Source organism: Equus asinus, chromosome 5 (genome assembly GCF_041296235.1).
Source record: "Equus asinus isolate D_3611 breed Donkey chromosome 5, EquAss-T2T_v2, whole genome shotgun sequence".
NCBI classification, from domain to species: domain Eukaryota; kingdom Metazoa; phylum Chordata; class Mammalia; order Perissodactyla; family Equidae; genus Equus; species Equus asinus.
The window spans coordinates 95,709,231-95,732,879 of record NC_091794.1 but is presented as its reverse complement, the minus strand read 5'-3'; the positions used below and the strand labels follow the sequence as shown (position 1 = coordinate 95,732,879).

General features: G+C 41.1%; 1 protein-coding gene across 3 annotated transcripts in view; it reads left to right on the top strand.

Moving 5' to 3' along the window:
- Positions 1-17,675, top strand: part of RCAN3 (RCAN family member 3) — a 38,314-nt gene extending 20,639 nt beyond the window's left edge. For all 3 annotated transcript variants that reach the window (XM_044770004.2, XM_044770003.2, XM_070510695.1), the window contains exons 3-5: positions 13,124-13,297; positions 14,366-14,537; positions 15,553-17,675. In XM_044770004.2, the coding sequence (XP_044625939.1) occupies positions 13,124-13,297; positions 14,366-14,537; positions 15,553-15,737 (531 nt within the window). In that variant the 3' untranslated portion in view covers positions 15,738-17,675. The remainder of the gene's footprint in view (positions 1-13,123; positions 13,298-14,365; positions 14,538-15,552) is intronic.
- Positions 17,676-23,649: the final 5,974 nt, after the last annotated feature.

Below are 23,649 nucleotides of genomic sequence, written 5' to 3'. Positions count from 1 at the left end.
ATTGTACGCCGTTCTGAGTAGCATGATGAAGTCTCGCTCTGTCCTTCCCAGGACGTGAATCATCCCCGTGTCCAGTGTATCCACGCTCTTTACACTCCCACCCGTTAGGCACTTAGTCGCCGTCTCCATTATCAGATCAACTGCCACGGGATGGCAGTGCTTGTGTTCAAGTAACCCTTATTTTACTTAATAATGGCCCCAAAGTGCAAGAGTAGTGATGCTGGCAATTCGGATATCCCAAAGAGAAGCCATGAAGTGCCTCCTTTAAGTAAAAAGGTAAAAGTTCTCAACTTAAGAAAAAAAAGTCACATGCTGAGGTTACTAAGATCTATGGTAAGCACAAATCTTCTATCTGTGAAATTGTGAAGAAGGAAAAAGAAGTTCATGCTGGTTTTGTTGTCGCTCCTCAAATACATATGTATAGGAGAAAACGTGCACGTATAGGGTTCAGTTCCATCCGCGGTTTCAGGCATCCCCTGGGGGTCTTGGACCGTGTTCCCCGTGGATAAGGGGGTACTGCTCTAATGTCCTTTATAGCAAAAAATCCCTCATCGCGTGTTGCATTTAGTGTCAGGTGTCTGTAGTTTCTCTGAGTCTGCAGGAATCCTAGTCTTTGCTGGCTTTTCACGATGCTCACTCCTGCTGATTCCAGGCTGGTTACTTTGTTGCGTGTCTCTCGGTTTAGGTTTGTCTGATGTTTCCTCAGGATGAGACTCCATGCATCTTTGGCAGGAATGTCACAGAAGTGACACCATTCTCTTCTCACTGCCTCCTGTCAAGTGGTGCGATTTTTATTTGTCCTATTACTGATGAAATTCACTTTGAGTTCTTCACTACGGTGGCGTCAGCAGGTTTCTCCACTGTCAAGTTAGTCTTCTCCTCGTAATTATAGGTATTTTGTGGAAGGTACTTTGAAACTGTAAATATCCTGTTTCCCCATCAAATTTTTAACTCACTGATTTATTCCTATCACTAGGAGTCATGGTTTCTTCTTTTTGTTGTTGGTTGTCGTCTGATCATTATTTTGATGCTTTGATTTGTCCTGGTTTTGGCCTGTGGTTGTCCCTTCAAGATAGCTTGTCCTTTGACATGTGCCCATCATTCTTTGAATATCTCTTTACTTTCTACTGCAAGGTATTCCAGAATTATCTTGTATTTTCTCTGCGCCAGCTCTGGAATCAGCCGTTTCTCCAAGGAGCCCTGATTCCTTTCGATGGGGAACAGTGTTTAGAAACTGGGATATGAGAGTTAGCTGTCTGTGCTCACTGCTCTTGGAGTGTCACTGTTCCAGGCCTCGCAGCAGACAGAACCAGGAAACATATAGATATATACGTATGTTTGCACACCTGCTTATGTTACCTTAGACTTCCAACTCCAGTGCAACACTAAAGAACTATTTCTAGTTGTCTCCGTTTTCAGATTTGCAACTCTTTTCTCTGACTGAGAGGAAACTAGCTTCCATTATCTTGTATTTACTTACCCAGTCACTCCCTCTCCACCCCCTCCTTTCCCATGTGGACACCCTCCTTACCCCACCCGTGCTCCAACACCCATGCCAGGTCCCACCCTTCACCTGGACCCACCCCACAAAAGTCCTCACCCCGCCTGGATTCTGAGACTCCCACAGTGCCATCCTTACCCCTCTTCGCTCCAGTACCTCACCGGGTTGCCTCCCTGCCCACATCCCCCTCCTCACCCCCCTCACCCTGCCCCTTTGTGGGATCCCCTCCCTCTTGGCCTGCTCTCGGCAGTCTTCCACCTGGACACTCTCCTGAGGCCGCTGAGCTTCAGCACCCTGTGTTGGGCTGCCCCTCCCTAGGCACATTGTCCTCATCCCTGTTGGGCTCCAGCACCCCCTGCCAGGCCTCCCTCCTGGGTGACTACCTTCTTCACCGCACTTGGACTCCAGCACTGTGCTCCAGGCCACTGCACCTCCCCACTCTCTGTCAGCGTGGACACACCTGCCTTCCTTGGCCTCACCTCAAGGCGTCTGCACTGAATGTTCAGGAAGAGGAAGGACGCCTTATTCTTTTTAAAAGAACAAATAATACCCTTAAGGTCCTTCCCTGGGTTTCTGACATTGTTTCAGATGTACATGTCTGGGAAGATGGGGCTCCGGCTTTAAAAATCACCTTCATCCTCGAAGGTCCATGGAGAAAACAGCACTGGAAGGCAGACTTCTGCCCTGGAATAAATCACACGCACAGTCAACGTTTGTTCCTTGTTGTCGCCTCTGGACCTAGGATAGTAGCTGGCCTTAGTGAGGGAGTGTGGATGAACAGTGAGAACACACACACACGGGTCTGGATGGAGACCAAAGAAATAGACTGCAGGCTCCTGTCAATCACTAAGCACATGGGCAGGCCCACGAATGAAGCAGTCCTTGATCTTTGCGCATAACTGACCTTAGTGAAGAAGAGTCGTGTCTTGCCGCTCTATGTTTTCTGTATATACTTTGATAACTTCATATCAGCCGTTTCCACTCTAAGTGGCTTTTCATTCTCCTGTGCTAGCTCGGCACCCTGAATACATGCCTAGTAAAGCATGTTCAAGGCCATCATCAGCAGTTATTTTAAGAACTAGAAAACAAAACAAAAAAGATAAAATTAATAGCAAGATAAAGGCTGCTGAAGTGAAAACACTGTATTTTTTCAATATGTCGAATTTGTGGCTACAATAAAGAAAGATCTCCCTCAGTTCAAGCCCAGGTTCATAGCAGAGTAGCAGAGTCCTCAGTGTCATAACAGAGAAGCAGTGTTCTCTGCCCCAGTGTCAGGGATCATAGGTCAAGTTCTGAAGAATCCTGGGAGGATGGACACTGATTTCATTAATTTCATTAATCAGTGGCGCTCTGTATCACCCACTGCAACCGAGTCTCCTGGGAGTGCGTGTCTCCTAGGCAACTGCTCCAGCAGTGAGAGGCATATAAATTACTAAAGGACTATTAGGAAGGGCAGAGTCTAATTTTCCATTGGCAATCACGATAGCACCTGCTGTCTAGTTCACGTTGTGTTAGCGCTGTGCATTCGCCTCCTTCCTGGGGAATCCACATCATACCAGAAGAGCAGCTATTTTTTTGTAACCACAGAATGGCTGGTGGGCTAGTGTGAAAGTTCTGCCCTATTTCTGTTAGTGACAGTAATGGTACTGCCTATACTTTGTTCTAAGAGCTTTAAGTGTTCACTCTGTCTCAACAATAACCCCGTGAAGTGGGTACTTTTGTTGTCCTCATTCACCAGGTGAGGAAACTATAGGCACAGCGAAAGTAAGTAACTTGCCCAAGGTCACACAGCTATAAGATAGAGCCAGGAGTCAAACCCAGGCACTCTAGCTCCAGAGTTCTGTTATTTGAGAAGATAAGTGGCTGGTAGAAACCATACGCTCTTCCTAAAGTTATCTGTCCAGGTTGTGGAGTCCTCGGGTCTTCTTTCCATGGTCTCATGTTGAAGAAGTGAGCAGTCTCTGTTAATGGATGCAGAAAGTAATATTTTATCCATGCTAAAAGGCCAAGGAGCGGAGAGCTTCTGGTCCTCAGGAGTGGATAGTATCTATTCCTGTCCCCCTCTCGGATGTGGAGGTGGGTTTGGTACTTGTTCGTCAAAGCCTGTGCTTAGTCACTGAGGTCACAGGAGAGAAGCCGCTGTGTTGACAGCAGTGTCTCTGGCTGGGCCATCAGAGCGTCTGCAGGCTGGCACATGCCATTCTCCTGACTGACAGAAGCCCGAGGCCGGACATGAAGTTCAGGCTGAACCTGGACTTTCCTACTTCATGCTCGAGAAGCACAAGAAAAGGGAAGTAAAGATTCGAGTGGACATCCTGGAGAGCAGAGTCATGGTTTCCTCTTGCAGCTGGCATGGATATACGATACTGACTTTGACAACTGAAGCCTGAGTACTCGGAACAGCTGTCTGGGCAACTGAAGCCGTTTTCCTTGTTCCTGGGGAAAATTCACAGGGTTTTCAGGGGAAGAACTCACTTTTGTGGTCTTTCTCACCTCTCATGTCTTAGATCAAAACCGTATGTTTGAGCCCAGGATGAATTTGCAAACATGAAGTGTGTCGTAGGCCATCTTGAGTCTTTGGATAGACAGTGGCCCCGTGCTAATCTGACCGCCTCTTCCAGATGCCCGTCAGCCACAGAATCGCTCGGCGGGATGGCCAGAGGCCTTGTAGAGTGGGAGACAGAATTCTCTGCTTTTCACCATTTGTCTGCTCTCTCCCCAATTTTGTTCCATCCTCTCTTTCCTCCAGGGGGCCTTGTAATCTGCTCCTCTGTCTTCTCTGCACTTTTCTTTTCAGTAAACAACCAAACAGGCTAAAAAGAAAAAAGACAAAAGCCATTGCTGCTGCTGGAGGACTGTCAAGAGCTGGGATGTCGTTAGAAGTTCTCACAGTTAAGGTCTTGAAGATGGTGCCTCTCCAATAGATATTCCCCAGAAACGCCAAATAAAAAGTACTTTTGTTTATTAATGGCCTGTGGAGTTTGAGTATCACTGATGGAGGGCGGTACCTTTGTACCTTGAAAATTAAGTGGGGTGTGTGTGTCTGTGTGTGTGTAGACTCTTCCGGTGGAGACCCTGACTGCTGCCTGGTTAGCGTAAGTATTAATGTGGCTGTGGTTGTGGATCTCATTCCCCTCCTTAGGTGTCAGGCTGTGTTTTTTAGGTGTTTTGAGGCTAGCAGTTGGCCACCAAACTGCTTGTAAATGGCTTCTGCATTGTGCACCCATCTTCTGTATCACAGTCATAGATCTTTTCCAACTTAACCACAGAAAATGGGAGACTTTTCATAACCAGAATTACTAGTAAGGAAGTGTTGTCCTAATTGAAGATGGAAAGCAGTGGCTGACCAAAACCAGCCTCACTGTGATCCTGGCCAGGTCCATGGCTGACGCTCACCTGCAGGGCTCTGGTGAGTTCCCACAGGCTGTGTGCAGTGATGGTGGGGTGCAGGTGCCACCTCTGTCTTTGCAGCTGGCTGCTGTAGCCACCTCATCTCATCCCTTCTCTTGTTTCCTGATACTTTTTTTTTAATTTGGTAAAACTCACCTACAGTGAAATGTACTGGTCTTAAGTGTGCCATTTGATGAGTTTTGACAGTATCTACCCATGTAACCAACACTCCAGTCAAGAATATTTCCAGCCCCACCCTAATACCAATCCGTAGTTTCCCTCAAAAATGACTTATCGTTGGTGTGACTACTTTTCTTGTATGTGGTATAGGGGTTTGTAGAGATTTGGGGAAAAAATCATAGTCCTTTAAGGATTTATATTCCAATAAGGCAGAGTATGTATTTATAGACATAGTAACCATTAAAATGAAAATCCATATTGAATAGATAATGTTCCATATTTTCTTGAATTTTAATTCAGTTTCATGTTTCTTTCTGATCTGGAAAGGTGTTGAAGGCAACATAAATGCTATAGAACAAGGTTATGGAAGGTGTTAAATTTTTATGTATTCTGCTCCCCTCTAGCCTTCTAAACTTAGGTCCCAGAACTTTTTACAAGTGCTCAGGTTGTCACAGTGAAGTTTTTAAATTTGCCGTGCCCAGGCGTGTGGGTGCTTGATTCTGGTCAGTGAGGTCCATTCCTCTGCCTGTAGTTGGCAGGACACTGAGGAGAACCAGAGGCATTTGCCTACCCCCAGGCGGAAATGGGGGCCTTGCTTCTGATTATGCTTCTGATTATGGTCAACCTGCAGCCTCTGGACGCTGGAGAGATGGAACTTTCTGTTTCAGATCTACAGGAAGACATAGAATGTAAAAAATCTCTTGCCTTAGGACGCCGGAGATAATTTCACTGCTGAATGGTTTGGAGTATTGCTTCTCATCAGCAGTGACATTGTTCCTCTTCTTCCTAATGTGCAGAATTGATGGGCACCTCAGGATTCCTTAGTCCAAGGCCAAGGCCAAATCATTTTCATCGTTTGTTCCTCAGTGAAATTGACAAACCTCACCTTGTCTGTTTTGAGATGAGGAACAGAGTAGAGCAGGGGTAGTTCCGGAAAGGTCAGGAAATATGCACTTAGCTGCCATCCTCGCCTGGTGCTCCTTGAAACCTCCCTTCCTACAGCATGGTGTCCACTCTCCTCCTTCTATGATTTTTGTATGTCTATTGCCCAGCTACAAAGTACTCTTCTTGAATTCCCAAGAAAGTTGTTGGTTACACATTATCCTAACATTTCAGGTGCTAGGTATTTGTGTCATTTTTACTGCTGATTGATTGCACAGTGGTCTCAGTATATGAAGGCAGCCTCTGGTCTGTATTTGATGGAAAACTTGTATAACAGGAAAAGCCTCATGGATTGGTTTTGAGGCTAAATTATTCATATTATTCCCATAGATGTTGTACTGCCAAAAGGGAATACTAAGTGACCGCTGGAGGAGTAGGGTGGTCAATGACGATTCTGATTTGATGAGATCCACCTTATCTTACCAGAAGTAAGTGTGTAACCATCACCCTTTAACAGGATGATGTTAGTTTTTATGTTATTAGAGAATTCAGAAATGTATAAAAGTGAATTATTTCTAAAACAGTTCTAAGGAGAAAAATAATTTGATTTCTGAATGCACTCTGAACAGCTGCACGTCCCTAATAGTTGTCACAAGCCATTTTCCATCCGTGTCGTAGATTATGGCTGTCTCCAGTCTTCTAAATCCCTTCTGTCCTAAAGCCAGGCTGTCAGGGACACAGCCTCGGGAATCTACCTGTTGATATTGTGGATTCACAGAAGGGCAGAGCTGCCAGCTAAGGGGTCCTGCCTTTTACCTCAAGTAGGAAATAACAATAGTTTCGCCTCCACATTAATTTTCGTGTTTTCTACAGCACCTCACAGCTGGAAGTCACGCGTTTAATAAATTGTATTTATACTACATCAAGGGGGAAACGGTATGAAAAGAGAGAAAGAACTAACAAAATTTAGAAAAAGCTTACTTAGTAAACTTCCATGACTTCGTTTTTGTATAATTCTTAATCAGTTCACAGGTATTGGAATTTAGAAGAGAAAGAGCCGTACACCCCATTGCTGTCCTCTGCAGGCTACATTCAGTTACACTGTATTCCTGGAATGAGAAAAAAAATCGTTTTGAAGGAAAGAAGGATGTGCTTAGCAAGTAGCTGTTTAGTTTGCAAGATAGCTTGTGTTATTGTTACTACGACAAGTCATCGTCGTGGGGAATTAGGAATAAATACATGGTCCTTTTACCCTGGGCAAGGAAAAGCATTTAATGTACAGAATTCCAAAACGCTAATATTTTGTAAACCGTAATTAATTCTGCCTTAGTTTCCATTTCTATTGTGTTCAGTGTTGATATTTCTTAATTATCTCATATGGGGATATTTACTAAGTATTCAAAATATGTTTAAAGTAAGCATCTGCCAAGAATTAAATGGAATGTGATTTCACAAAATCTCAACTTCAGTTTTATTTAAAAGTGATAAAATCGGCTGTCTTTTTTTTTTTTTTTGCTGGGAGAGATTTGCCCTGAGCTATCAGCTAACATCTGTCGCCAGTCTTCCCTGTTTTTTCCCCTTCCCCAAAGCCCCAGTACATAGTTGTATATTCTGGTTCTAAGTCCTTATAGTTCTTCTATGTGAGCTGCCGCCACAGCATGGCCACTGACAGACGGGTGGTGTGGTTCCACGATGTGGTTCCTGGGAACCGAATCCCGGCTGCCAAAGTGAAGCCAGCCATCTTTGAAGTGAATGCTGAGGAAACTGAAATGTGCCTAGAAGTATTAATAATTATTAGTATTTAATATATTTAAGTGTTTGTATTTCTTTTTAAGCACTAAAATCCTCACTATCGCTGTAGTATTTATTTGTCCATATTACTTTAATATGTGGAAATACTGTAGTAAATAAGAACAGGATTGATCTTAAAGTTCACTTCCTTTTGTAGTACATTGGAAATCTGGCACTTAACGCAAGGGCTGGCATGCAGCTGGTTGCTTAATATAGTTTTTTAAAATGAATAAACAAAACTAATATAATTTTTAGGATAAATGCCATTTCCTAAATAATGAGGATGATATTTGAACATCAGAAGAATAAATACTGGTGCACAAATCATTGTATATTTTATCAAGTTGGAGAAATATTGCCAAGTGGTAGGTAAATGTTCAAATTAAGAGAAGTTAATAAATGAAGGAATATGTGATTTTCACTTCACTATCAACAGGTAACTGAAAGATCTTCACGTAGTCCAAAAACAAAGCTAGTTCACAGGTTCTTTTTATCGTGTTACCATTGGCAAGCCTAAAGAATATTTCTAAAGGGCTTGAGATTTTCTTACGTCTGTTTTGTTACATTTCATTTATTCAATTATTGCATGAAAGTAACCGGTAAAGAAAATTTAGTGTTGCTATTCTTCTGCTAATTGAAGTTAGGTTTTTCATTATCCCAATTCATTAACAAATGGGAAGAGAACCACTTTTTTCTCAGCCTCATGGAATGACTCAAATATTGCTCTCACTCTTTCCTGTTCTATTCCATCTCAAAATACTTAGGGCATATACTTTCCTTTTTACCAAAAAAAATACTATTTTTATGGAATTACATACTCCCAAATGAACCTCAAGAAAAAGATTTTATTGTTTTGCCTTTGTAAAAGAGGAACCATGGCTATAGGATATTACGCATCTTTAAAGAAGGTGCTAAATGTACATTAGCATCTTTCATAGAAATTTCATTCAGGGGGGAATAGAGAAAGAAAAAAATCAGTTGAAAAGAAGGCAAAAAGAGAAGTGAACACAGAAAATCTGAGACAAATAGATAAGAGGCAGATATTCAAAAATAGTAATCACAACAAGGCACTAATTCCTTCAATTAAAAACCAATGATGGTCAAACTGGACTTGTTTACACACACGTTCTTTTTATGAGGTATATTTCAGACATGGGATACATAAAGGTTAGAAGTAACGGATGGAAATTGAGTTCCATGGAATATATAACCAAAAGGAAGCTACACCAGCTGTATTAATATCAGACAAAATAGACTTTAAGGCAAACGGCATTCCTAGAGAGAGAAAGATAAAGAGGGCCACTACCTAATGATTAAAGGTTCAGTTCACCAGGAAGAGAAAACAATTCTTAGTTTGTATGCACACAACAACATACCATAATCTTAAAATATATGAAGAAAAAAATGAACAAAATACAAATGAACCATTACAAGGAAAAATAAAGCCATCTAACAGTGGGAGGTTTTAACAGACCTCTCTCGGTAATCACAGTTCAAATAGACCCCCCCCACCCACACCCAAATCAGTATATGGAACTTCTCAAGAACACAAGCTGGACATACTGGACATATTTACGACACAGTGCCTGACAGCTGCAGAAACACATGCTTTTCAAGTACACATAGAAGATTTACGATGACCTCTTGGACAAAAAGCAAGTCTCAAAAATGTCAAAGGATTGGTATCACTATCGATAACCTCCTCTGATAAAGGTGAAAATAAATTAGATATTAAAAAGATAGCAAACAAAAACTCCCATCTCTTTGGAACTGGGAGACATCTAAACAATTCATGACACAAGGGAGAAGTCATAATGGAAATTACAAAGTATTTAGAATCAAATGATAATGAAAATAATGAATATCAAAACTTGTGGGAAGCAGCTAAAATAATACTTAGAAATGTGTGGTCTTTAAGTGCGTACATTGAGAAGAAAAGCTGATGGGACTGGCCCCATGGCCTAGTGGTTAAGTTCAGCGCGTTCCACTTCGGCAGCACGAGTTTGCTTTTTCAGATCCTGGGCATAGACCTACACCACTTGTCAGCCATGCTGTGGTGGCGACCAGCATATAACATAGAGGAAGATTGGCACAGATGTTAGCTCAGGGCTAATCTTCCTCAGCAAAAATACAAATCAAATTAAAAAGAAGAAAAGCTGAAAGATTAATAGACTAAGCATCCATCTAAGGAGATAGAGAACAAACTCAAAGAAAGAATAAAGGTAAGAGCAGAAATTAATGAGATGGGGAATAAATATACATAGAGCCAATATTGTCTCAAAGTGACTCCCAGGGGAGACAGAGGTATCTCTCTCCAGTTAACGGACCTTTAATTTCTCTCAACTGTGTATTACGTTTTCAGTGCTCAGGGGAAAGGACATTTGCAACAGGTGGTGCTGGAACAAAGGGATAGTCATGGGGAGGAAAATGAACTCTGGCCCTTGTCTCACTGTACACAAAAATTAACTTGAAGTGGATCATAGACCTAAAAGTAGGAACTAAGCTATAGAACATCTAGAAGAAAACATAGGAGAAAATTTTAGTGACCTTGGGTATAATAGAGATTCTTAATAAGACACAAAAAGTACAAAGTATTTTTTAAATGTGAACAAATTGGACTTCGTCAAAATAAAGAATTTTTTGCTTTTCAAAAGACACTTTCAAAATGAAAAAGGGAAGCAAGAGGCAGTATTTGCAAAGCATACGTGTGACAAAGGACTTATATCTAGAATACACAGAGGAACTCTTACAACTTAATGAGAAGACAGCCCAGGTTACAAAATGAGAAAAGATTTGAGGAGACACTTCACCCAGGAAGTTATAGAGATGGCATATAAGCCTGTGAAAAGATGCCCAATATCAGTAGTTATTAGGGAAATGTGAATTACAACTACAGTGAGATAATCTGCACACCTGAAAGTTAAAAGACTGGCCATGCCAAGTGTTGATGAGAATGTGGAGCAGCTGGAACGCTCATACGCTGTTGGTGGAAATGTTAAATGGTATGACGACTTTGGAAAACAGTTGAGTAGTTTCTGAAAGTCGGTCATATACCTGTCGTACAATTCAGCCATTTCACTCTTAGGTATTTAGCCAAAAGAAATAAAATCATATATCTACACAAAACTTGTACATGAATGTTCATAGCACCTTTATTTGAATAGTTAAAAACTAGAAACAACCCAAATGTCTATCAGCAGGCAAGTGGATAAACATCCATACGGTGAAATCTACTTGACAATAAAAAAGATCAAAAAAGGGAACACAACAACAAGGATGAATCTCAAAATACTTATGCTCAGTGAAAGAGGCTAGACCCACCCTCCGAAAAAGTGAATTTATATAAAATTCTAGAAAATGCAATCTAATCTAAAGTGATAGCAAAAAAGATAGTGAGATAGTGGTTACGGGTGGGGCCACCTCATATATAAACATCTGTTTTATGTTGACTAAAGACTTAAACATGAAACCATAAAACTTCAACAAGGCAAACTAGGAGAACATCATTATGATCTCAGAGTGCAGAGGGTTTCTTAAGACACAACACCAAAGGAAAAAATGGATATATTTAGTAACATTCAAATTTAAAACTTACATTTCTCTAAGAATAGAACTGCCATATGATCCAGCTACTCCACTGCTTAGTATTTATCCAAAAAACATGAAAACATAAATGCGTACAGGTGCGTGCACCCCTGTGTTCACTGCAGCGTTATTCACAACAGCCGAGACGTGGAAGCAAGCTAGGTGCCCATCAAGGGACGAATGGATAAAGAAGATGTGGCATATATACACAATGGAATACTACTCAGCCATAAGAAAGGATGAAATCTTGCCATTTGTGACAACATGGATGGACCTTGAGGGTATTATGCTGAGTGAAATAAGTCAGAGGGAGAAAGTCAAATACCGTATGATCTCACTCATAAATAGAAGATAAAAACAGCAAACACATAGAAACAGAGATTGGATTGGTGGTTACCAGAGGGGAAGGGGGCAGGGAGGAGGGCAAAAGGGGTAACTAGGCATGTGTGTGGTGATGGATGGTAATTAGTTTTTGGGTGGTGAACATGATGTAACCTACACAGGAATCGAAATATAATGATATACACCTGAAATTTGTGTAATGTTATAAACCACTGTTACCTCAATAAAATAAAATAAAAAGACTTAACATTTCTCAGTTAAAAAAAAAAACCTAAAACCACTACAGAGAGAAGAATTGTGAAAAAACATTTATGGCATATGTTATTGGCAAAGAGTTAGTGTCTCTGTGGAACTCCCATGACTCAATAAAAAAAGACAACCCAATAGAAAAAGGAGCAAAAAATGATATGAACGGGATATCACGTTGAGGCACTCCAAATGGCCAATAAATATAAAAAGAGGCTCAACCTCGTGATTATTCAGAGAAACGGGAATTATAGCCAAAATTAGAGCCCATTTCATATTCCCTACCTCACACTGATGAAAATGTAAAAGTCGATATCAAGTGCTGGCAAAGGTAGGAAGCAACCGGAACATGCTTCCGCTCTTAGTAAACTGGTACAAACACTTTGGAAAACTATTTGGCTTATCTTCTAAAGTTAAAAATGTGCCAACACTGAGGCCAGGAGAGCCACTTGTGGTGTGTACACCAGAGGAACTCATGCACATGGGTACCAAGAATGTTCATAGCAGCACAGTAGTAGCAAAAACCTGGAGGCTCCAAATCCCAACAGCTTTAGGGAAATCCTGCTGCGACTCTACAATAGAATACTATGCAGTAGTGAAAAAGGATGGCTAAGAGTTACAGCAACAACGGAGAATCTTAGGAAGAAAATGGAAGGCAAACAAGTTATAGAAGAAGACATGTAGCGTGATTAAATCTTTAGGGATACAAATAAATGTAAAACTAAAGAAAAGCAAGGGGATGATAAGCACAAAATCTCAAATGGTTTCTTTGAAGGAGGGAGGGAATGGGATGGGGAGAAACAACTCTGGCACACTGGGACTTCAGAACCGTAGAAGTGTCCTTGTTCTGTACTTGGGCATGTTTGTATCGTTTTGTGTATTTTACATTTATTTTATAATTACATTTATTTTATAATTTAAATCTATATAATATTTAATAAAGTTAATTGCTTTTAATATTTGAAAATTTCAAAATTTAGCATATGAATAACAAGTTGCCTGTTCTTGTAGACCTGCAGGAAAAATATGCTTTTTCAGAGTTGGGGGGCGGGAGGGAGGAGGAATCATAATGAGTTTATGTTTAATCCTTTATTATTAGGGAATTACTTATCCCATAACTTATGCTTAAGGGTTTAAATTTCCTTTTGTTAAAGATTTTTCCTTTTTCCCCCCATTTTCTCGGCCCTGCTGCTCCTCAATTTACAGGAGAGATTCGAAGCACTGTTCACCGTCTACGATGACCAAGTTACATTTCAGTTGTTTAAAAGCTTTAGAAGAGTCAGAATAAATTTCAGCAAACCGGAAGCAGCAGCCAGGGCTCGGATAGAACTCCACGAGACAGACTTCAACGGGAGGAAGCTGAAGCTGTATTTTGCACAGGTACTTCTGGTGCAAAGGGCTCTGTTCTCTAAACTTGCCTTTCCCCATCCAAAAATTTTACCAGTTCTCCACTTTCTATATGTCAGAGATCTTTGAAATGAACAATCATGATCAGCAAATAATGTAAAAACATTTTTTCTTTATTTTACAGCTATATAAATTTATTTATTGAGCAGATTTACCCTCCTGACTTCATTTTGCTTGGACTACTAGTTAAAGGAATTCATTTTCCTGGCAGCTTTCCTCAGCTGGGATCCCCTGCGGGTGAAGCCCCACCACTTCACGTTCAGTGGGTTAGCTTTCCTGCCGTGCGTCTGCAGTGGCCCTGGTGCTGTAACATCCTTGGGAGAATTGAGGAAACAGTCTCTGAAGTCATTTCTGTGTTCTGGGTTCATTTGAGACACCTCATAGAAAATGGCTGCTGGCCTGAGGGGTGGCCAGCGGGGTGCCACAGCTCTGTATAGAAAGGCTCTCTCGGACTTTGAAACTGCAGAGGACCCTGTGGGTTCCCAAGGATGGGCTGTATTTACTATTCGAATCCCGCACTGGTGTGACTCAGAAACCGATTTCTTCTTGGAAGAATTGGTGAAATAAAGGCATTAGAGCTCTACTCTTGCATTAAGTACACTGTTTTATTTTCAACAGAGTCGTTTTTTCTTGGTCTTAGCTTTCAAATTAAAAAAGAAAAAAAGAGGTTTGTTGTCTCACACTCCGAATGAAAACCTGAGTAAGAGACGTCTGGACATTTCTTGTGGGGTCGATCGAGATGGAGACGATAGAACCTAATCTCTTCTAAAATTGGAATCTAGCGCTTAGTACTGTTCGTTGTTCATTCATCGATTCGGTTTTTTATTCAGCTAATATTTACTGAGCACCGAATCCGTGTGGGCTCTGTGCTGCACACTGAGTGTCCAGTGGTGAACCGAACAGACCCCGACCCAGCCACCGAGAGATGGAAACTGTTAAAGAGGAGTTTCTGATTTTCTTCAAAGAGATGTAACAGTTAACATAAAGAGGAAAAGGAGGAAATAGCCCAGTCCCAAATTTTGAGTGTCTCCTTCCCTTCAGGTGCAGGTGTCCGGTGAAACACGGGACAAATCGTATTTACTGCCGCCCCAGCCGGCCAAGCAGTTCCTCATCTCGCCCCCAGCGTCCCCTCCGGTGGGGTGGAAGCAGGGCGAAGACGCGATGCCTGTTATCAATTACGATTTACTCTGCGCCGTTTCCAAACTCGGACCAGGTAACAAACTTTTCTGTCTTTCCTGTTATTTCCCCCAAGAAACTTTTGTATTCAAGACCATATTCAGCAATTTGTGTTCTAGCCGCCTAGTGGCAGCATGAGCAGCGTGGAGGATGACGTCACACAGACCTGGCTCAAACTCTAGCATTTGCTGACTTTGTGATCTGGAGCAAGTTACTGAGCTTCAATTTTCTGAGCCTCTGGGTTCTCATTTATAAAATAGGGATTTGTAAGATAATAGCTACCTTTCAGTGTGGTTATAGGGGTTAAATGATAGATATGTGATATTCAATAAATGTACTCCAGTTTTTACTGCTACAAGTTCTCGCACGGAACAGGCGCTGAGTGAGTCCTAGTTGCCTTCTCCTCACCCCGTGTAAGTACCAGACCAACACCCTCGGCCTTGAACAGTATTTCAAGAAATTGGTGGTGATACCACATCAACCCTTCCAAATTTTTCTCATGTATTTATTTTTCATTTCTTTTTTCCTGCTATTTAATTTCCCTAACTCTCTCCTCCCTTTAAAATAATGTAAGAAGTCAGTGCCGTTGCTGGTTCTAGTTGTCCACTGAAGGTAACGTTATGTGTCCTATGGGGGATACAAGAGGCGTTTAAGGGGAGTGGCTTGGTGGTGTCATTAGACATCAGAGCTGTATCCTGGATGTCTGGGGTCCTGTACTAAGGCGATCGCCCCTGCTGTCTGGAGGTTACCTGTCTCCCCAGGGAAAACTGAAACCGTTCGGAGGTTAAGCACGTTCATGCCTGTTGTTCATGGAACAGTAATGAGCGTTTCCATTTTAACCCCCAAGAGCTCAGTAGTCCTCAGCAGCTAATTTCTCGAAATGGTAAAACTTTCTAAGAACCTTAGAGTATCAGAGCTCTAATGCCAATACAAGGAAAAGTACTCTGACATAGGATTTAAAGACTTAAAAACCGATAATCAGCGATTGAAACATGCGTAGAACAAGAAGTTTCAAGAGACGAAACCCTCCTTTTTGCCGTTTATGTCCACAGGAGAGAAATACGAACTTCACGCAGGAACGGAGTCGACGCCAAGCGTGGTGGTCCACGTCTGTGAGAGTGAGACTGAAGAGGAAGAAGAAACAAAAAACCCCAAACAGAAAATTACCCAGACGCGGCGCCCCGACCCTCCATCCGCGGCGCTGAGCGCCCCCCAGACCCTCGCGCGTGCGCTGTGAGGCCGCGGCGGCGCGGCGGGCAGGTGCCTGCGTCTGCGGGCGTGGAGGCGGGGCTGGAGGCCGGGGGTGGAGGTCCTGCCTCCCTGCCAGGCGCCGCTGCGGACAGTGTGGCGAGGCCGGGGCTAAGGAAGGGCAGTGTGTTGTCCCCAAGCCTGCACTGTGGGCGTGCTTGTGTAGAGGAGCAGCTGATCTTGCCTGTTCACGGTTGTAACTGAGATTCTGAACAGCACTTTAAAGAATTATCCCCAACATGCGGCAACTCTTGACCATTTTTAAACAGCAGATTAGGAAAATGGCTCCCTCCAGCAATGTTAATTTTCCTGATTCCGTGTAGCAGGGGTACCCAGAAACTACAGCTATAGTCATTGAGTGCAGCACCGTTTTTATGAATTTAAAAATAGTCTCACAATTTTAATAATTTAGTGTGGGTATTTTTGTACTGGTATAATAGCTTCTAACTAATCTCTTGATGAAAGGTTGATTGTTATTCAGTATACATGAAATTTTTTGCACGAAAAGAAACCTGAAATATAGAATAATTGTAGAAAATCAATTTTCTCAAGTATTTTTTTCTTTACCTTTGGGGAGGAAATGCCAAATTCCCTTTGACTGTCAGAATCAAGTGGCGCAAACCTGTGTGCATGTCCTTCTCTTTCTTCCCTGGAAATTGGAGGAGAGTAATGCAGGCTGTTGTCTCTCCTAGAGAAAGAACTGCTGCTTTGGAAGTGTGACGTGTCACCGGTAAGCTTGCCTGGTTACGACCTCAGGTGGCTGCTGCGGTCTGCCATTTGTGACCGTGTCCTAGCCTAGAGCGTACCAAACTGTCTTCAGCCGCCAGTTGAGTTTTTCTACGCTATACATAATTGTGTGTATCATTTATAGACTTTGAATTAGAAAGGTGATGATAAGATTTTCTGAAGACCGTTTTAAGATTGTCCATTTAAACGTTTGTCAGCTTGCTTTGAAAGAAAAGTCGCATATAGTCTACCTCTATGAATTAGGGAAAGATGGGGGAGACCGTTTAGTCAATCCAGACTTTCTTTTTGGTGGAATATTTTACTCTGCCTTCCAGGTGGCATTTTTCCTTAAAACAATTGTTTCTCACCTATGTTTCAGAGTGTGTATTTGAACTGGGTAAAGTAGAAGCAAGCGTCTTTTTAACTCTTCATGGTCTGGTCAGACTTTGAAGTCCTTTTCATGGGAGCACCTCAGAGCTGAGCGCACTGTGCTTTTGGTCCGGCCACTCCGCTGATTCTCTGCTCGCTTTGCTGGCAGGTCTCTGGAGCTCCTTGCTGTGTCTGGGAAGGGGTTACCCGTGAGTCTGGACTAAGAAACCACTGTGGCTGCCCCTACAAAGACAGAAAAATGCAGAAGTTCAGGCCATGAGGCCTGTACATTTTTGATAACATGTTGTGGTTTAGATGTTCTTATTATGGTAGAATTTACTTCTGAGGACTTAAACTATATCGCAAAAAAAAGTTTTCTGTGTTTCCATTGCCCTCAAATACTCTGATGTGGTAAACTCTTCTATTTATATGTACCCACCACTGCTAAGTCTCAATGTAAATTCAGTTGAAATTTGTTATTCCATAAGCAATTTATTGAATTCAGATCGTCATTTGGCAATTTGACTGACAGCCACTTAGTAAATTTATTTTGCAGTTTGAAATTCAGCATTTTGCCAGTTTTTAATCTTATCTGTTTGCACTAACTTATCATTGCAGAATGGACCCTGTAAGTCAGGAAATGTATTCATTTTCCAGTGTATGCATTTCGGTGGGAATTTTTGAATGTCCTTTTAGGTAATATTTATTCACTATAATTTTCTAAGTGATCAAAATTCATGATGTTTTATTATTTGGCTTAGCTTTCATTCTCTGCCTTCCAATTGAATAATATTCTATCCCTAACATAAAATTATTTTTTACAGTCAAACAATGCAAATTACCCAAGTTTTTCTTTTTCTCTGTTCTTTTTTTTGAGAGTATTGAAGACAAACTTAAACCAAAATTAAATATATATTAAATTAGATATATACACATATATATGTGTATATGTATATATAACTTTTCTGAATGGAGAACATTAATATTTTCATTCTTTCTAGTGTAATATTTCCAAAAGGTGAACTCTAAAAGAAAAACTACCAAATGCCTATTAACTTTTTAATATTGTGAAATCAACCAAGATCTCAGCAGGTATTATGGTCTCTCCTTTTTGGCTATTTTATATCCAGTTCTTGTACCCATCTTACAAGAGATGAGTGTTGTGTATCTTTTGTTTTTTAGTTCCTTTTAATAAGTTTATATTTTTTTCTTCTTTGGAATTGTATTAGTAGATTTAACTCTGATAGTATAGTAGCCATTTTTCTTCAGAAATCATAGCCTCTTCTTGGGAATCAAATTATTTAGAAAATTGAGAGGAAAGAAAACAGTGCTTTGTGTTAGGAAAAAAACATTTGTGAGGGATAGGAAAATCATAACCTTTAATAAGGATGGTGGACAGGTCCTGTGATGCATTGGCTCGTGTGTTCCAGGTTCTTTCACCTGATGGAACCAGAAATAAATCCATTTACAAAGTGTAGTGGTGTGAGCATCTGCTAGCCTAAGGTGCTAAGAGGCAGACATGGTGAGAGCAGTCCCCTCGCTTGGAGAGCTGAAGAACAGGTGGGAAGCGAAGTCGTCTTTTCACATTCTCCTTCTTCAAAATTTTATATACTAAAGCCTGTCAATGATTAAGAGCCAAAGAGAAGCTGCTAGGAACTTTAAATTCAACATAAAGGTTTAAATAGAACATGGTGGGTTATGGCACGTTTGAATGGGAGACACCGGGAGGCAGAGGTCGGGCACAGCACTTTTCATTCTTTTAGGAAAGTTGTTTTTGGTTCCCATTCACATTACTTTCATCTTTTAAGAATGTGATATAAAGTGAAAAGATTTTATTTTCTCAATCTCAATTACAGAGGCAAGGGCGACTTTGGAAGTCATATAGTGTTTAATCCTCATGTTACTCAAATTAGAAAACTACGGTGATGCCACTGGTTTCGAAGCCACAGAAAGGCTGCCCCAGGACTAGAATTGGTGCCCCCCACTCCCAGGCTGGTGCTTTGTCTACTTTTTCTTGCACTGGCTCTAAAAGACAGTCAGAAGCAATGAATCCCTATAATAAGAAAACAAACAAAAAAGAGGGAAAAAATTCTTTTACCCTGATGGGGATATAACGAGTAAGGAAAATCTCATCTGATGAAGGCAGTGATTTAGTAATTTTAATTAATGTATTTGAGGTTCCACGTTTTGTGTTTTTATCATTGTACCATAGGGATTGGAATCCACTTAAATAATGTTATCTTGGTAGCCAGCAGTTGAGTTGACATTTTATATGGGCTGTCCTAGATTTTAATAGTAGTGAGAGTAAGATGTAAACGGTCATCCTGAGATGGGACTGTAATGAAGCAGCGTGAGATCTAATACGGTTTGGAAATAGTTCACGATGGAGTGACCCTCTCCCTCCGTGCTTGTGAGACAGACTCCTGTTAAAGATCGAAGACTGCCGTGTGCTTCGTAGTTTTATATGGACTCTTTCACAGACCATGGCTTTATTGCTCAAGGGAAAAATGTCAAACGCCGTTGAGTACCGGGAGATGTGCGGGATTCTTCGGTGCGTCAGGTTCGCCGTGCGCTGGGTCCCTCCCTCTTCTCCAGTGCCCTGTACTCCGTGCCTGTTGGACAGGCGAGCTTGGTCCACCCTTCCTTTTCCTTCCCATGGGCTCCTTTTCTGCACATTTGTGTTTACATCTTCCTGTATGAAAGGAAACAAATTACTTATATAATAAGTGTGACAACATAACGGAACGAAAGACTTACTGTGACAACATCATAAAACAAAGGACTTAGGGAAATAGTTGTGTCCCAGCTGGGGAGGTAAGTCCACGCCGTAGAAGCTCACCTTTTAAACAGGTACATAAATTTAAAGACTAAGATTTATGAACCTTGCCCAAGAATTTGATAAATACTCATTTGCTTTTTAAACTCCCCTTGGAGTGTGGGTCGGCCGGAACATCTTCAGTGGAATGCTATTGTTTTCTTTAATCATGAATCAGGGGAAATGTTAATCATTTGGAGAGTCTTGTTATTGTTACCCAATATACAAGCAACAAAGCCACTGAAGATTGCAACGGCTGCTAGGGTCACTGACCAAAAAGATTGTAATAAAAAGGGTTGTGTTCAAAATAGACGTTTCCAGCCAAGGTTAAGAGGAACTAACCTTGGCTGGAGTCAAAGTGTCTCTGCCCACTTAATCAACAGTGTGAAGACCTTTTACCAAGTCCGCCGTGTGGTCTGTCTGGCAAATCTGCATTTCCTTTTGAAACAAAATCGTGTCCTGCAAACCCTTGAAACTCCTGCATCGCTTTGACTGAATGTTCATTCTTGTCGTGATGGAAGATTTCTATCTATGCAGATAATCTGTGTTTTCTGTATTGTTTTCTATTTAGTCCCCAATCTTCCTGACTTGAACTGGGGACTGAGGAGAGAGAAGGTGGCTCATCTGTCATTGTGCCATACTCTTCCCACTGCTGCTCAGCCCGAAGTGGGGGCCCCAGTGCGTGTAGAGTTCCATCTCTGTTGTCCTGTGCGCATCCTCCGAGTAAGAAAAGTTTCTCCATCATTTCTCTTCTATCTTAATTGAACTTATTATGTTATCTGAACATGTTTGTGATCTTGCGTTATATTTGGGGCATGTTACCTTTCTGGTACTATAAACTGTAGTGAATATTCATTGTACTTCCAGAAACTGGTCAGTAATTAACATGTATGTATTCCATATTTTAGTGTGCTTGAAGTGGCAATCCATAGTTTGTAGTAGTTTGTTATTTGTCAACTTTGGCTATTCTCTGTTTTGAGGACATTTAAACATTCCTTGTCCTATCAAGGTGACAAAAGCAGAATGTAATTTTTTTGGAATTTTCGTGATTAATTGTAACAAGTTTTGTTTTTAAAGCTAATAAAAATTAAGGTTTTTTTTAATCAGTCTCTTGAGTTTTTTGTGTGTAGTATTTTCAGTGAGTATCACATTTGGGTAACAAAACAAAAGACAGAAAAGTGGAATATTATGTTTGTGCCTTTAACTGGCTTCCAGTGGAAACTTAGCGCTGTGTTGTGTCCAACTTAAAGGTGCGGGCCCTCTGCCCCCTCTGGAAATAGCCATCTGGTTCGTGTTCTTCACCAAGAGAAGTTTTTACCCTGATTTGCTCCTCAGTTAAAAGTGATTTATTCCTGGTAAAGAGTTATTTTCTGTCTTGGTTAAAAAAAGAAAAAGTCTCCAAAATTTTGAGGAAATGACTGCAGAGGTTATCTAGTAGAGCCATTTTTTAAGCCCTAGAACTCTGTCTGCTCTTTGTTCAAATGAAAGCTTATGCAAAACTGAATACAAAAAAAAGGAAACAGCTGCTCCTTTTGAAGGGGGTCGGGGAGGAGTGGGGCCCCGAAGTCCCCTCCAACCTCCACCCCTGTGAGAGCTCACAGAACAGTGCAGAACACAGGGATCCATCCACTGCAGCGTCCCCTCCCCGGTCACACCCTTCAAGTCAATGGGCCCGAGAGACAGCGCCGATTCACGCGTCTGGACGGTAGCCCACCTGGGACTAGAATCTAAGTTTCTTGCCGCTGTCCCAGTTTCTTTCTACCACACTCCACTACTCTCTTACACTGAAATCTTTAATTTTTCACGAGAAAATGTATTAGGATTCAAAGGTTCTTAAAATTGTTCATGTGTTTGTTAAATTCTGATTTAGAGTCCCTGGGGACATCTCCATTTTAACAGCTCTTTCCCAGGTTGTGTTCTGTGGGGCCGCCTCCAGGTGGAGCTGAGCTTCCAGCTTCCCGGGGCTTACACTTCTTCGCAACTTTTATTTGTTAGACATAATGGTCTTAGGAGAAGATTTCCCTTGAGCGAAGAATTCCTTGGCTAAAACAGCAAGTTGGAGAACCACTGCAGATAGCCTAAAGATGAAACGATTTTCTTTAATGCAGAATGGAAAATACAATAATAAAGGTTTAAGTAATTTACCTGATAAAAATAGACTGACTTAAAAGTTAATTCAGCGAGGTATGTATCAGAGTCCTATTATCACCAAGAAACATGTTTAAAGTAGATAACGGGAGTGAGCAGCCACTCACTCTGCCTTCGCTGAACCCATCAAAATACGGTTCTAATCTAGAAGGAGGAGAAAATTTAATTTCTTAAGCACATAGGAAAGAGCTCAAGTCTTGCCAAACTTCACTTGATCTTCTGAGACATGGAAGGTGTAAAATAAGTAATTTGTGGATTATACTTTTAAATAGGGTGTCTCTAAATATGTTGTTTGGGAAAGCTTTGTGGTCTGAAATATTTGGAAAAGTTAAACGGTTTCTATATGGCAATGCTTCTAGGAACTTCTTAATTTGTGCATTCTGAGTCTCCAAGAGGATATAGTGTGTTCATCAAATCTAATAAACTACAGTGCTCTTTTGCCCAGAAGTGTTTCATTGCCCTCATGCTCGAGGAACATTCAGAGAAACATTCTACTAAAATCTTGACTTGGGATCTGATGAAAGGATAGGTTTGTGAATTAAAATTCCTTTATTCCTCTAAGAAGAGTCTTACTAGATTGGGGGCATCAGAAGGAGCCTTCTTGGTTTAATGAGCTTCTCGAAAACCACGTTGATTAAACTATTAGAGTCTGTAAGAAAGTTCAGGAACATTGCCAAATACAAGTATAATTTAGAAAAATCAGTAGCATTTCCTTACGCCATCAATGATCAAAATATAAGCAGTAAGATACCACTCAATTGCAACAAAGTGTCAGTTCAAACTTTCCAACTCTAGTGAGGACAAGGATCGTTGCCTGAGTACGTGCTCTTAAATGGGATAACAGTATTTTTGAGAATGTCAAATTTTCTCCAAATGAATCTATAAAGTCAATGAAATCTCTCAAAATTTCAGTTGCATTTTTTATGATAAACTCACTAAACTTATTCTAAAACTTTGATGGAAGAATGAAACAAATAGTTGAGCTGACCTTAAAAAAGAAAAAGGATGGAGGACATGCCCTACCAAATATTAAGATAACCTCCAAGTCAAATGAGATTGGTGCAAGAACAGACAAACTAAAGAAAAAGGATAGAGACCAACCCAGGTCTATATGAGAATTTAATATACAATAAAGTGCCCTCATAAATAAATGGAGAGAGGCTAGCCAGTCTAGTAGATGGGATTGGCGAAACTGGCTTAACGTATGTAAGTAAATAAAAATCAGTCTCCCATCAAACACCCCACGCAAAGATGGACTCCAGATGAATTGAAGGCCAATTTGGTGTCCTTATAAGAAGAGGGACATTGGACTTGGACATACACAAAGGGAACAGCCCTTGAAGAAGGACAAGGGATTGGCATGATGTGTCCGCAAGCCAAGGCATGCCCAGGATTGCCAGCCATGGAGAGAAGCGTGGAACAGATGGTCCCTCAGAGCCCCCTGTAGGAACCAAGCCTGCCGACACCTTGATTTCAGACTTCTCCCCTCCAGAACTGTGAGAGAAGACATTTCTGTTGTTATAAGCCCCTCAGTTTGTGGTACTTTGTTATGGCCGCCCTAAGAAACTAATAGAAGCTCCTTTGCCCATTGTTAAATTGGGTTGTCTTTTTATTCACAACTCAACTTATAGCCAGAACATACTGCATGACTTAATTCTTTCCTTACAATTATATTTTTTAACAAGAGTCTGATTTATATCACTAGCTTCAAAAGCGAATTTTTGTATTTTGGTTTTAAAAGGGCTACATATGTGCATATTTCTCCATGTTTATTTATTCCCCACTTGGTCTCCTATCCTTGGAATGACTTTAAACACATGTTCTTATATTTGTCAGGAAAAGT